Source organism: Sander vitreus, chromosome 20 (genome assembly GCF_031162955.1).
Source record: "Sander vitreus isolate 19-12246 chromosome 20, sanVit1, whole genome shotgun sequence".
Lineage (NCBI taxonomy): Eukaryota > Metazoa > Chordata > Actinopteri > Perciformes > Percidae > Sander > Sander vitreus.
In genome coordinates this window covers 4269188-4283789 of record NC_135874.1, presented here as the reverse complement: position 1 = coordinate 4283789, position 14602 = coordinate 4269188, and the positions used below count along the sequence as shown (strand labels likewise).

General features: G+C 41.1%; 1 protein-coding gene across 8 annotated transcripts in view; it reads right to left on the bottom strand.

Moving 5' to 3' along the window:
* The window catches only part of slc4a11 (solute carrier family 4 member 11), a 142665-nt gene that overhangs the window by 52597 nt on the left and 75466 nt on the right, over window positions 1–14602 (bottom strand). For all 8 annotated transcript variants that reach the window (XR_013503607.1, XR_013503606.1, XM_078276760.1 and 5 more), the window contains exon 4: window positions 6072–6115. Coding sequence is in view for 6 of the 8 variants with exons in the window: in XM_078276760.1 (XP_078132886.1) it covers window positions 6072–6115 (44 nt within the window). In the remaining 2 variants the exon portion in view is untranslated. The remainder of the gene's footprint in view (window positions 1–6071; window positions 6116–14602) is intronic.

Below are 14602 nucleotides of genomic sequence, written 5' to 3'. Positions count from 1 at the left end.
GCCAATGTCAATTTTAGGAGTCGTTAACTTAACATTGTACGGGACAATCAAATAAGTTTAATTTCTATAAAGCGGGGCAGACACTGAACCGATTGAATCCAATTAATCTTTTAACCCTGAATTGGTTGACCCCAACTACTTTTAGAATCAGGATTCATATTTTGCAAGATCGTTTGTCGATTGATTTTGTCGCTAGTCGTTTGACGACACCCGATTCATTTAATCAAAGATCTGGCTGTCAGACCACTGGAAGATTTCTAGCAGGTTAAATCAGGCCTAAATCGTTGAACAAATCAGAGAAGTGGGCGCAAAATCAGATGTCTGGAACAAGGCTACCAGAATCACTGATGCAAGTCCAAGATTTTAGCCCATTTCATGTGGTACAGAAGGTTGAGTGGAACTGATTCCTAAGATCCACGGGTACCACATGGGTACAGAAAAATACATTTATATCACCAAACCTTTAATTAAACAACTCAAAGATTAAGCCTACGCCACAAGTGTGAAATTGCCCTCAAGTTTCGATCTTTAAGTATCCACCCACAACACCCCTCTGAGCCAGTGTCTTTTTTTTTTAATGCTTCACCCCACGTAAGCTTATCAAAACTGGACCAGCGGTGTCTGAAAATCACCTAAGAGACAGACGGATGGACAGAGAGAAGACCACGGCTCAATTTAGAGCCCAGACACCCACCAGTCTTTGATTTCATTGATCGTGTGATTGACAGAAATTCTGAAGATGAGCGGATTCCCTGCTGTTCTTTTTAAAATGAAACAAGCACTGAGCAGAGTCCATGTCTAGAGCCCTTGGAGCTATTTGTGTATAGAGCTCTATAAATACATTTGATTTGTTTGTACGGTACATCTGTCAGGTTTTGGGTTCTGTTTTGCTTCGGGTCAAGTGATTCAAAAGGTGTAAATTACAAAATAATTTGACATTCTTTTTTAAGATTTATTTCTAGTCATAGGCACCTTGCAAAATGGTGGTGTTGCGGTTCATCCATACTGTATGCTGGGTAGAGCATTGGGATAATCATATGTCTGATATAGAAAGTGAATAGCACACAGCTGAAGCAGAAACATGACCATATCAAAATTACTTCTAAATATAGACCACTGCAAATAAATAGATCCACAACATAATTCTTGGCGGGGAAGTGAGGCTGTGACCATGTGAAACTGATTTAGAGATAAACAGAAGGATCGAAGCAAACAAAGAAAAAGTGTAATAAGTTAAAACGAAGCAGGCAAGCTGTTTGCAGGAACAAGGCGCAGCAAACTGAAATCTCTGACAGGCTTGTACTGATGACGTCTAACTCTTGACAGCCCTGGTCATCAGTTTAAACTAATGCCCGCTGGGTGCTGCTTTAAACCCCTCGAACTGTGGAGTTGAGGATCTAGCTCCAGTGCAGGAGACAGAAAACTATTAATATTGCTCCTAGTTTTAAAGGAAATGACTCTGCATGGTTGCTGGAATTAAACTAAATGATTTGTATGATGTTTCTGAATGTGATCTACTTAGACAATATTAATATATTAGAGCAGCTATATAGTATCACTGAACACTACACACCATCTACAAATTTCAGTCAGGCTTTCATGCTCACTTGCATTGTTCAGCCTTTACATGTTTTACTGGAAAACCTACTCGGTTAGGGCTGCAAACTAACGTCTATTTTCATTATCAATTCATCTGCCACTTATTGTCTCAATTCATTGATTATTTATTGTGTCAGAAAAAAACAGAGTCCAAGGTGGCATCTTCAAATGTCTTGATTTGTCCGACCAACAGTCCAAAACTTATATATATATATTTCTTTTAGCTTGAGCTGTATATATATATGACCCCTGAGTATTAGTTCTATTGTTAACTAGTTCAAATCACAAATTTCACAGAATGCTTTTGAATGGATGTATAAGACATTTCTGCAAAGGCTCAGACAGCGAGAAGCATCATCTTAGTCGTGAGTTTGAAGTTTTTGAGTCCAATTTCAATTTCGATCCACACATTAGACCTTCCACTAAAATCATTTTAGGAATATTCCCACAGTACGGGGGCAGCCTCTGAAAAGACGTCTGCATGCCTTCATCACCAGCAGGCTTGATTACTGTAATGTGCTCTTGTCTGGTGGACCCTGAATAGTTCTGAAATTCAGACATTACACTAAAGTCCTGTTACTGAGAGCAAACTTTAAAATACTGCTACTGGTTTTTCAATCACTCAACTTACTGATTTAAAAGTAGGGCTTGAGTGTCTGATATGTTAATATGGTACTCTTCTTCATTCCTCTGACACTATTTGGTCTCTATGCCAGGTCTTAGTCTCCTCCTGGGGCAGCCAGCAAGAAGAACTGAGTGAGAAATTAAGTAATGCCTTCATAGCTAAAAATTCACATTGACTTAAGTGATAATTATACTTACTGCAGTTTAGTTTTTTTTATTGTTTTTGGGATTAATTTGACGTTTATTTTATTTCACGTTATTGTTTTATCACTTTTGGGGACAGGGCTTTCTCTGCCAATGCTCCCACACTCTAGAAAAGTCTACCACTTCACGCCCGCTCTGCCCCATCCCTGCCCATGTTCAAAAAGCACCTCAAAACATTTCTTTTCACTAAGTCCTTTGACCCCTCCCCCCCTATTTGTTAAGTGACCTTGGGTACCTTGAAAGGCGTGATATAAATTCATTATTATTATTATTATTAATAATGCTGTATGTCTGCCATTCATTGTTTGAAATACGTTATGTAATTATTTAACAAAAGGGGCTGCAAAAAAAAAAAAAAAGGGTTCACACGGAAAGCCAATTAAGGTAACAAATGGTAATCACATACCTCAGGCCGGCCATCAACTCGACAGGATCAAACAGGCAATTCCATCACAGATGGTTTGTTGAGACCCAATATGGACTTGTAATGTCCGGTATCAGCAAACAATTCTGACACCTATCAGGATACCTGTCTTTAATTAATAAGCTAAACGTCATTACAAGGTGCACCTAAATACACCATGAGTTTATGAGGGGCACCTGAACGCACCATAACTTGTTAAGGGGCCCTGTATGCACCAGGAAGGTGCATAACTCACGGGGGAAGGTAAATTGTTTCCGCACCGGTGACTTCAGGGAAGCAGGAGGTTTTAACAGTTGTGTTGTTTCTCGGTCATGTCCGTCTCGGACAGTGTCATGGTGTCTGAAAAAGTGCCGCTGCAGGATACCGCGAAGCTAACGTTACCCTGTGTCTTTAGCTACATGCTACCTGCTACGCTGTGTCATCTGTGTGTGTTTTTTTTCTTCAGACGTGCAATAGGAAGCTTGGTTGGAGTGCGATAAAATACACAATATAAACAGAATAGAATTGAATAGATCTGCCCCATTGTTACCGATACTTAATCGAGCTGTTTGGTTCAGTATCGGCCCGGTATCAGATATCAGGTCTGTACATCCCTAATTTCAGCATGATTTAGGTATATTTTAATTGACCACATTTGTTAAGACTGGTCCTCTGCTTTACAGCAGTCTGGATACAGCAGTAGTTGTAAAGATATCATCACTGTGACACTGCCTGTGCTAAAACAAGAATCAACTCCTAGAACCATATAAGGGAGCAAACAGATGCATGAAAAGAAAAACATCAGCAGACAGCAGTTTCACACAAGATATTCATAATGACAGCAGAGCTACTCAGTTGTCAAGCATATCTTACATAAATTGGATTGGTTTTACAAACCTCAGCGTGCTTTAGAGGATGGATACCGGGTTCGGACAGATATTTAGAAATAATGTTCGGGTTTGGGACGGGCTCGGTCACATCAGTGCGAAAAGGCATTGAACATTTTAAATTTAAAAAAGCTTATTATGTAGGTGTTCGCCTGTGTTAACGTGCGCTTGTTGTCCCGTGTGCGCTGATGCGCTCATCTGTTGACATTTCTGAATGCCTTCCTACAGTTTAATAAAAGCGGGCTTTCCACACAAACACACGTATGTCATTAGTATGAGAAAAACTTTTTGATTTTAACTGTGTCGGGCTCGGGCCGGGTTTGGTTACTGCTCTGTCGGACGCGGGCCGGGCTCGGACAGAAAAATGCGGCCTGATCTGCACTCTAGCGTGCTTCTATTGTGCATTATGGAGCTGTGGGCTATTACAGTATGTGCTGTAGGAAAACATGTAGTAGACTGGGACTCGGTATCAGACGATACTCATGACTCTTAATAAATCTTGATTAGAACATCTCTAGATGTAATTAAGCCTAGCTAGTTACTGACTACGAAGGAGGACTACGTCATTTACAAAAATATCGTTTCTCCTCTTTCATTCACTGCTACCACTTCATCAATTGTACTTCCATCAGAGATAATACAACAAACATATTAGGAAGGCAGCACCCATTTGGTGTGCAGGGGTTACATTTCTTCTCTGATCTACTTTGCCTCAAACACCTGAACATGGGACTGATTCTGATCAGTATCAGGGATCTATCAGGACACCAAATGGAGTGATTACTGCTCTATGGGGTTCTTCCACTAATAAATGTGCATTAGGGGTTAAAATGGCGTAAATGCCAATGTTAGAGCGAATGTTTGTTTTGCTCTTGTAATTAAAATATTAGATAATGTGTGCTTTTCTATTATCCATTTAAATCTTGGATGCAAAATTTCTGAATCCAGTTTCTGAACTGTATTGACAGATGGCTGCACTTAAGTATCAGCATGACAGCCAAAAATCACTTTTAAGTAACATTGCATTTTTTTTAAACGGGTAGCTCCAATCAAGTAATCTAATGGGTTTATAGCTGTTATGTAATAACCAAATACCACGGCTATGACGTCTATTTCCGTTGCACAATAAGTGTTACTCTGTGTCTGAGAAGAAAAAAAAACGTTACAAACAACCTGAAAGCTGGTGCCACAGAGGGAAGCCGGTAGCTGGTTTTCGGCACAGTATCTCTTTAAATGTACGCTATATTTAGAATATTTTCATCGCTTTACCTTGCTGTCAGATAGCACTTTCCGATGGCGAAATGAGGCTGTTATCTAGGTTTTCTTCAAAGACACTAGACTCCATTGAAAAGAACAGTAATTTTACCTCGCAGAACACGGGAGTTGCTGGTCTAACGTTCCATAGCAACCGCCTCGGTTTGTGCAGGCAGCCAGCCCAGGAGGGCCTTTTTTATTGCATCTATTTAATTATTAATACAAAATGTATTGGAATTGGAATTTTACTATAACTTTTACATTGCCATACATGATGTATAATGTTTTATAAAAGCAATAGCTCACTTTAGTCGTCCTTCCGCTTTGCATCGTGAGCTTAGCTTAGCTGTGATATAATCACAACATACCAAAGACTGTCGTGAGCAACCTGATCTCACAGAATAATGAACACGGCCCCTTAACTCAAAATCGGTGGCAGTTTCACGGAATCGCAAAAACTTCCGTGATGGGGCGCCTGGGTAGCTCATCTGGTAGAGCGGGCATCCTTATATAGAGGTTTACTCCTTGATGCAGTGGCCGCGGGTTCGCCTCCGACCTGTTATTCCCCCTATATCTCCCTTTTCAAGTCTAAGCTGTCCTATCCAAATAAAGGCCTAAAATGCCGAAAAAATAATCTTTGTGAAATGAACACGGCCCCTGAAGTTAAGGAAAATGTTGTGGGTGGGCTTACATTTCCATGACACGCAGGGATAACAACGGGATGGTTGGGTTTAGGAAAAGAAGAACGGGACGGTTACGGTTGGGTTTAGGAAACGTGACACGCGGGACACGATCCCCGGTCTCCTGGGTGAAAGTCCTGTGTTGTTTGACCCATCCACCCCTCCAACCAACCTCCCTACGCGGATTTTCGGGCTTTCATACTACTCGCTACCGTCGTTGTTCCTAATGCTACGTCATCTTCTCACTGACTTTACATTGGCATTGTTTTCCGTGGTGGCCACACAGAATTTTCACACATTCCGTGCCACCACCACGTACTACGGTGTTAACAGTTTGTGATCATTTCACGGAATTCTGTGAGAGCAGGCTGGTCGTGAGCTATTGCCTAAAAATGTAATTGAATCAATATTCATGCTTACCTTTCTTGATGTGTTCAGTAACACACAACCGGAATCATCAGCATCTAAGGAGAAACAAAACAAGGGGTACAATTACCACACAATTATAATGCCACAGTAACACATCATCATATACTGTATGTATGCAATTAATATATTCTAGTGTACAACGATTTCACACCTATATCTGTTATAATGTTATATCTCTAATATGTGCTTTCAGCAAAATTACAACATTGGAGCAACAGGTGACAGTTGTTTAAAGGGTAACACATTGTACAGGTGCTGGTCATATAATTAGAATATCATGAAAAAGTTGATTTATTTCAGTAATTCCATTCAAAAAGTGAAACTTGTATAATGTATACATTCATTCCACACAGACTGATATATTTCAAGTGTTTATTTCTTTTAATTGTGATGATTATAACTGACAACTAATTAAAAACACAAATTCAGTATCTCAGAAAATTAGAATATTACTTAAGACCAATACAAAAAAGGATTTTTAGAAATGTTGGCCAACTGAAAAGTATGAACATGAAAAGTATGAGCATGTACAGCACTCAATACTTAGTTGGGGCTCCTTTTGCCTGAATTACTGCAGCAATGTGGCGTGGCATGGAGTCGATCAGTCTGTGGCACTGCTCAGGTGTTATGAGAGCCCAGGTTGCTCCGATAGTGGCCTTCAGCTCTTCTGCATGTTGGGTCTGGAGCATCGCATCTTCCTCTTCACAATACCCCATAGATTTTCTATAGGGTTAAGGTCAGGCGAGTTTGCTGGCCAATTAAGAACAGGGATACCATGGTCCTTAAATCAGGTACTGGTAGCTTTGGCACTATGTGCAAGTGCCAAGTCCTATTGGAAAATGAAATCTGCATCTCCATGAAGTTGGTCAGCAGCAGGAAGCATGAAGTGCTCTAAAACTTCCTGGTGGACGGCTGCGTTGACCCTGGACCTCAGTGGACCAACACCAGCAGATGACATGGCACCCCAAACCATCACTGACTGTGGAAACTTTACACTGGACTTCAAGCAACGTGGATTCTGTGCCTCTTCTCTCTTCCTCCAGACTCTGGGACCTTGATTTCCAAAGGAAATGCTAAATTTACTTTCATCAGAAAACATAACTTTGGACCACTCAGCAGCAGTCCAGTCCTTTTTGTCTTTAGCCCAGGCGAGACGCTTCTGACGCTGTGTCTTGTTCAGGAGTGGCTTGACACAAGGAATGCGACAGCTGAAACCCATGTCTTGCATACGTCTGTGCGTGGTGGTTCTTGAAGCACTGACTCCAGCTGCAGTCCACTCTTTGTGAATCTCCCCCACATTTTGAATGGGTTTTGTTTCACAATCCTCTCCAGGTTGCGGTTATCCCTATTGCTTGTACACTTTTTTCTACCACATCATGCCTCTCTATTAATGTGCTTGGACACAGAGCTCTGTGAACAGCCAGCCTCTTTAGCAATGGCCTTTTGTGTCTTGCCCTCCTTGTCCAAGGTGTCAATGGTCATCTTTTGGACAGCTGTCCAGTCAGCAGTCTTCCCCATGATTGTGTAGCCTACAGAACTAGACTGAGAGACCATTTACAGGCCTTTGCAGGTGTTTTGAGTTAATTATCTGATTAGAGTGTGGCACCAGGTGTCTTCAATATTGAACCTTGTCACAATATTCTAATTTTCTGAGATACTGAATTTGGGGTTTTCATTAGTTGTCCGTTCTAATCATCAAAACTAAAAGAAATAAACACTTGAAATATATCAGTCTGTGTGGAATGAATGTATACATTATACAAGTTTCACTTTTTGAATGGAATTACTGAAATAAATCAACTTTTTCATGATATTCTAATTATATGACCAGCACCTGTATGACCTACTAGTGTACGTTTCAAGCACACTGAACCCAAAGAGTTACATTTTCACAAATAATCTCAGCTACCTGTTCAGCCACACCTAATTTTCTGCCTCTCCATTTTAATACCTGGGTGCCAGCCAGTCTTGTATAAAGTACTTGAAAGCAATACTTGAGTAAAAGTACAAGCAGAAAATGACTTTGGTCGAAGTTAAAGTCACCTTTTAGAATATTACTTGAGTAAAAGTCTTAAAGTAGTCTCTATAAATATAAATAATTAAGTAAAGTACAGATACGTAAAAAGTCTACTTAAGTACAGTAACAAAAAATTTGTACTTTACGTCGCATTACAACCCTGGTGCCAGCCATGTAACCATTTCTAAAAATGACTGTGCTGCCCTGTACATAAACTTTTTTATCAAACATTTATAATAAAATGACAACACCTCTACAAAGTCCATGGTACAGAGATGACAGGAAATGAAAGGAGAGAGACAGAGAGAGAGAGAGAGAGAGAGATGAGGAATGACTTGAAAGCGCACCCAATGACCAGCTTTTAAACAATATAGCAGCGTTTGTTTCCGAATTAAGTTAAAATGCTTAACGTTTGTTAAAGGTGCTCTAAGCGATGTCATGCGTTTTTTAGGCTACAATTTTTTTTGTCACATACAGCAAACATCTCCTCACTATCCGCTAGCTGCCTGCCTGTCCCCCACTGTAAAAAAAAAAAGTGGTCTCTGTAGACAGCCCAGGCTCCACAAACGCCAACAAAAACAAACTGCGCCAACCTGCACCACCAAACATAAACAGTCTTCCAGCCAATAACCGACAAGAAGGATTTGGGGTTGGGGGGTTAGCGCGCGGAAGGGAGGGGACGGGATGAGGAGGAGGGAGGGGCGAGCTAGCCTTGTTTGACAATACTTCGAAGGTCAACAAGACGTAACGTCACCCAACATCGCTTAGAGCACCTTTAATGTTCTGCATTTGCATTTAAAAGCATGTTCTAACCAACAGAGCATTCCTCATTGATGGTGCAAATTATGAAATAAAGATCACAAGTAACAACCACTAAGCCAGTAAAGAAAAAAAAAAGCCTGAGACCCTTTTCTAAAAGTGATGAAATAATCAAGAGGCAAGTCTCTAAATACTTTCATTGAACAGGGATTGGAAGTTCTCTGCTGATAAGGTTTTAATACACACGTCCGTGGAGCTGAGGAGAGTGCTCTGATAAAGTACAAAGGTCTGGATTTTCCCAGTGCCAAAGAAAAGGGAAAGGGAGGAAAAACCTTTTATGTTAGCAAACAATAGGGGGACAAACTGAGGGAATGAGGTTTTCAACACACTCAGTCCCTTAACTAGCAGATTCAGTACCCTGCTGACTCTCATAAAACAGTCCGCCACCGCCGTTACATAACGCAGTTATCACCGTTTACTGTGGGGAGCACGTTATTAGGTTACCACGGGCTTTCCTCCACTGCTCCACGTGATGCACTGTGTCAGCTCCGTCTGAAAATCAATCAGTGCTTTACTCCTCCCTCCGGCAACGGAAAAGCAAGAACCCCCCCCCGCCTTAGGAAAGCGTCAGGATATTATAATATCAAAACTCCAGCCACAAGTGAACATGTTGGAGTGCGAGTCTGCAGGAAAAAGGGGTTTTGATCGCCACACCAAACACCTTGCCATCATAAAACCCTGCAGGCAGTGGAGGAAGAAAGAGCCCCTACCTCAATGATGGGGCATTGGCAGGGGGCATGTGTCGTGTGCAGTGGATTTGGTTCATCAAAGCCTCCCAATCAAACAGCACACGGCTGGGCTGATCCGCTCCCAGTGGGGAGAGCGAGCTATGGCTCTAATTGCTGTCAGGCTGCAGCCATAAGGAGATATTCATATATTCATATAAGATTACCTTGTCCCCAATGATCACCTCCTTCTACTGGCCTCTGTGTGTCTCGATGTACTGTGTGGCTTAAAGTAATCCAGGTGAATTTCAGAGATGAGGGATTAGGTAGAGGTGTTAAAAAGTGACAAAGGCTTTTTTGTCCTCCTTAGTTCCTTTTTTGATCAATGTTGATTATATTCAGTCAGCCACAAGAGTTATGCAATCTCATTAAGGGTCATTAAGAGTTGCAGGGTGGTGAGTGAGGATGGCTGAATTACTCAATTACTGAATTACAGCAGTAACCGGGGTATGGTCTTACCCCAGTTAAGTGAATAACAGGGTTCTGCCAGTTCTCCACGTATACATGAGCAGGGAAGAATGGGAAGAATGACGGGAGCAACTCTACCTCTGCCAACACACAACACTAGCTTTTTCTTCCGATGACCCATGTCAAAATTACACCGACTGGCCACTAAATTAGTACAATTGAACAACTTAATGTTTCATTCACACACTATTGTCACAGTGTTCTCACCAGATGACCGACAACTTGTATGGCTCATTATCTGTATGTCCAATGTCGCCCAGTGCCAGGTGAAATTTTAATTTCAATTTAAATACCACAGGTACAGTATACATCACTTTGAGAATACTATAAATACATTTCCCATCCATCTCCCTAACTCTGCCTTTGGCATTTGATGTGCCCAGATGGTTTCATTTGGTAAAATCTGTATAAAACAGCAAGGATGCACTGATCAGATCAGTATCAGGGCCGATGCCGACTTTATTGAGTGGATTTTGGCCGGCGGTGAATCTAAGCCACATTCAAAAATACTTCATTTTTATGTTATAAGTAAAATATTTTATTTCTCAGGTCTTACTCATCACTAATTGTTATTGAGTTAAGTAACATGGAATCCTTGTTGGGTAAACAAACTCTGAGAATCGGACTAATACAGAGTTGTCTCCTTTCTATTTCATTTGATACAGAATTCATGACTTTAAATTATGAAATCCTTAAATGGTCAATGGAAATATTTGACTTTATTTTATCTTCAAGTCCTCTACACTCTGCATAGTATACTGCATATCCATGAAACAAACCACACACAGTTATCAAGGTAAAGTAATGACCTTGGTCAAAATCCTCAAGTTTCCAGTGTGAGAGACGCCCGTCCTTCCTCATGACTTTTCCACTTCAGCATTCAGCCAAATTGATTGAACTGAGATGGAACCCCAGATGGAAGCCCAGCGCTGGCAGATATATAATCATGAAATCAATTCTATTTATTGGGAGCATTAGACAGCTTTATGACAAAGTTCTCTGTAGAGAGACGAATGGTTAAGATCATGTCAAAACGATAAAAAAACAGCATCCCGGTATAACCAGCACAACATTTCAAGTAAGCTCTTCAATGTCTAATATTTAACACTCACTTGAATAACTGCCATCAATCACTTTGTTTGATCTTTGCCTGATGCCACTGACTGCCTGAGGAATACGTATTACTGACTCTTCGGCCCTCACACAAGATTTCTGCAGATACTTCTAGTATCTTTGTATGTGTGGAAATAGTGTAATCTATCAATAATCAATAACAGGGTATGCAGATAAAAAAAAAAAAAGACTATGTATTAGATAACAAGACAAAGTGTTGCTGATGGTTTAACATTTGCTAACTAGCTTTAAACTATTAAAGTGCTCATATTATGCTTTTTGGCTTTTCCCCTTTCCTTTATTGTGTTATATATCTTTTTGTGCACATTATAGGTTTACAAAGTTAAAAAGCCCAAAGTCCGCCCCAAAGGGACTTACCATCTCCAACAGAACTGTTCACTACCTGCTCCAAACAGCTCTATTGTAGTCTAGCCTTTACTTCCGTGACGAACGTTGTGTTATAATGCTCGCCTAGTTGCTAGCATGGCACTCCCTCATACTCTGCAACTGACTGGCTAGCAGTACTTACTGCGCATGTGCGACTCCCAACAAAGATGGAACAGAAGTGAGATGTCTCACTCTGTAGCTAAAACAGAGAGCTCAACACACAGGGTGAAAAGAGGAGCTGCAGCAATGTGTAGTACAACAAATATACTCGTTAATATCTCGTTCAATCGCCGCTGTCTCACCGTCACATTGTCCGCTACGGAGCGCAGGAGGATGAGACGGCCCGACTCCATGGAATACAGGATAGCATTTAAATACCCTAGCATTAAATAATGGCAGAACACAGTGTAAATAACCAAATATCTGTCTTTAATATTGTGCACATATCAAATGTCAAAGTCTGGAAATACAGCCGTTAAGCTCTCGTGCAATCGTTACACTTAATGTCCTCGTTATCGGTCCGCACTTCAATACTGTTCGTGACAAAACCTGCTTGAAGAAAAGTGTTTGCCTATTAGACTTTCGTCTTCAAATTGTATCTTGGGGTGGGGGGGAATACCACTAGTTGATGCTGTGATTTTGGCAAGGTGTCTACAATCACTCTAATTGTTGTAAACATATTAATACTGCGGTGACCCCCGTGTGTAATGCTGCATGATGGCACTGCTGGCCCTGCAGGAGGACTAACCCCCAATGGAAGAATCAGGAGAGAAAAAGGCTTCAGGGACCATGACGATGACTGGCTAATATGCCGATTTAAATTCCATAAAGCTGCGCTCTTGGATCTATGTACTGAATTGGCTCCAGTAGAGAGGGCAACGCTGCGGAACAGTGCCATCCCGGTCCAAATACAGGTACTCGCCACTCTGGGGGAAACCGGCTGTTTACAGAGGGAAATGCCCAGCTAAGTGTTTTAAAAAAAAATATATATATTATACATAATCTTCACCTTTATCACTAAGGCTTGTTTGGATATAATATACAGTATAGTTCTGTTAAATCTTATATAGGTCTGGTATATCGAAGCTGTCCCCGAGTGCCGTAATGCCTGCTGTTTTGGAAGATATTAATATAGGTAGTCTATACATCAGGTTTCCCCACACTGTGCGACAACAGGCTGAAATTATAATTCAATTGGCAGCAATTCACCAGCGTCTGAGAGGTTTTTTGCTTTTTCTCCACCAGTCGTCATGATTTGCTGACTGCTAGTGTCATTAACATACTTATCAGCATTCACGAGGTGCTTTGCTTTGATTATTTATGGTTAAAAATGGGCGTGTACAGGGCGGGATAAGAGGCTGATTCACGTACGCACACTTGTAGGTAATCTGTGATTTATAAAGGGAACATTGCTTACAGATGTACGTACGCACGGTTTTATAAATCTGAATTGTTTTTGGCGTACGCCATTTTTGGCTTTTGGGCGTACGTACACTTTTAGTAAGGATCCTACGCACCGTTTTATAAATGAGACCCCTGAAACGCGAGTATGAAACGCCAAACGCAAGTAGCTTTGTGGGCGGATCTCGGGCGCTGTTGCTATTATACCGGCGGGATAAATGACTCTTGCGCCCAACGCAAATCTAAAATGAGTTGGTCTGAAGTAGCTACATTACTCATAGGTGTGGTTTGGGCAGAACGTTCAATAAACCAATCAGAGCGTTATCTCACGTTACCTTTAAAAGCAGGCGTGCTTGTTCCATGGTGGATTGCTATTATAATGGTGGATTTGCTAGGCGCAGGCTCTTATTACATCCGTGGGTGCACGCCAGGAGCAGTTCACAGCCGAGGAGACCGACGTTTGCTATTAATTTTTCTTTTTGTCAAAATGTAAATAAAGAAGTGTCTCAAAAACATACTTTCCGATGTTTTGGGCTCACTCTCACTGAATCACAAGGTTATGTCTGCATGGTGATATTTTTGCAATGTAGTCTAACATTAGACCGAGATTACCTCACTATAGACGATGCAGCTCTTCTGTCTCTCCTCTCCCGTGCTGCTGCTGGGGCATTTGGGTTAAGCGGCATCGCACATGCAGTTCAACATCACACCTCCTTAAGTCCTCCAATATTTCCTCATTTATGTCATCAACATATCCATGATTCATGGAAAAATGGTTTGCAAAAATGGGAACTGCTGGGTCCGTGAGATGAGAGAAACAAAGCGTATGCGCACTACATTACGTTTGTGCCAGAAAACGCCTCCTCTTTTCGCTGAACCGCCCTCGGGAGCGCAAGTTCATTCCCTAATTTACCGACGTGAGTCTGTTGAGGGAATAAACCTTTAATAAACCTATTCTGGTACAACCTCTCAATACAATTATGAACCTGAAAATGTATGAGCACTTTAAACAAACTACAGCTGACGATGATAGGAATATTGTTTAGTTTTTGCAATTATTTGGTTATTAACCTAAGATATTGCAAGATTAAAGTGTTGACCTGATGATGGCGATAGATGAGGGGAACATGAACGTTTGTTTCAAATGTTGTGGCAATTCATCCAATATTTGTCCAGATAGACCACAAATATACCGAACTATACCAAACTAAGCAGCCTTCATCCTCTGAGGACCATGAAATGTTTTACAGACAGTAAAACACTTCATATCAATCCATGAGATGTACATTTGAGATAGTTTCAGACTCAGTTTAGCATGTACTATAGCAGACCAAAGTTTACTCCAATAAAGAGCCATGCTGCACGCATGGCTAAGAAAGTATATATAGTAAAATGACATCAGGTGACTTCTTTAATCACGCTACACCCCCGACAGGCTTGGTGAAGACCAGTTACTGACTAACAAAAATATTGCTGAATAACCCTCAAAAGATGTATCTGCCTCCTCTACTGTGCAGGAACTTTAGGAAGGGCTTTAATGCATTTCGACCCCCCCTGAAGAACCTGACAGACTGTTTTACAGGGGTAGGTGT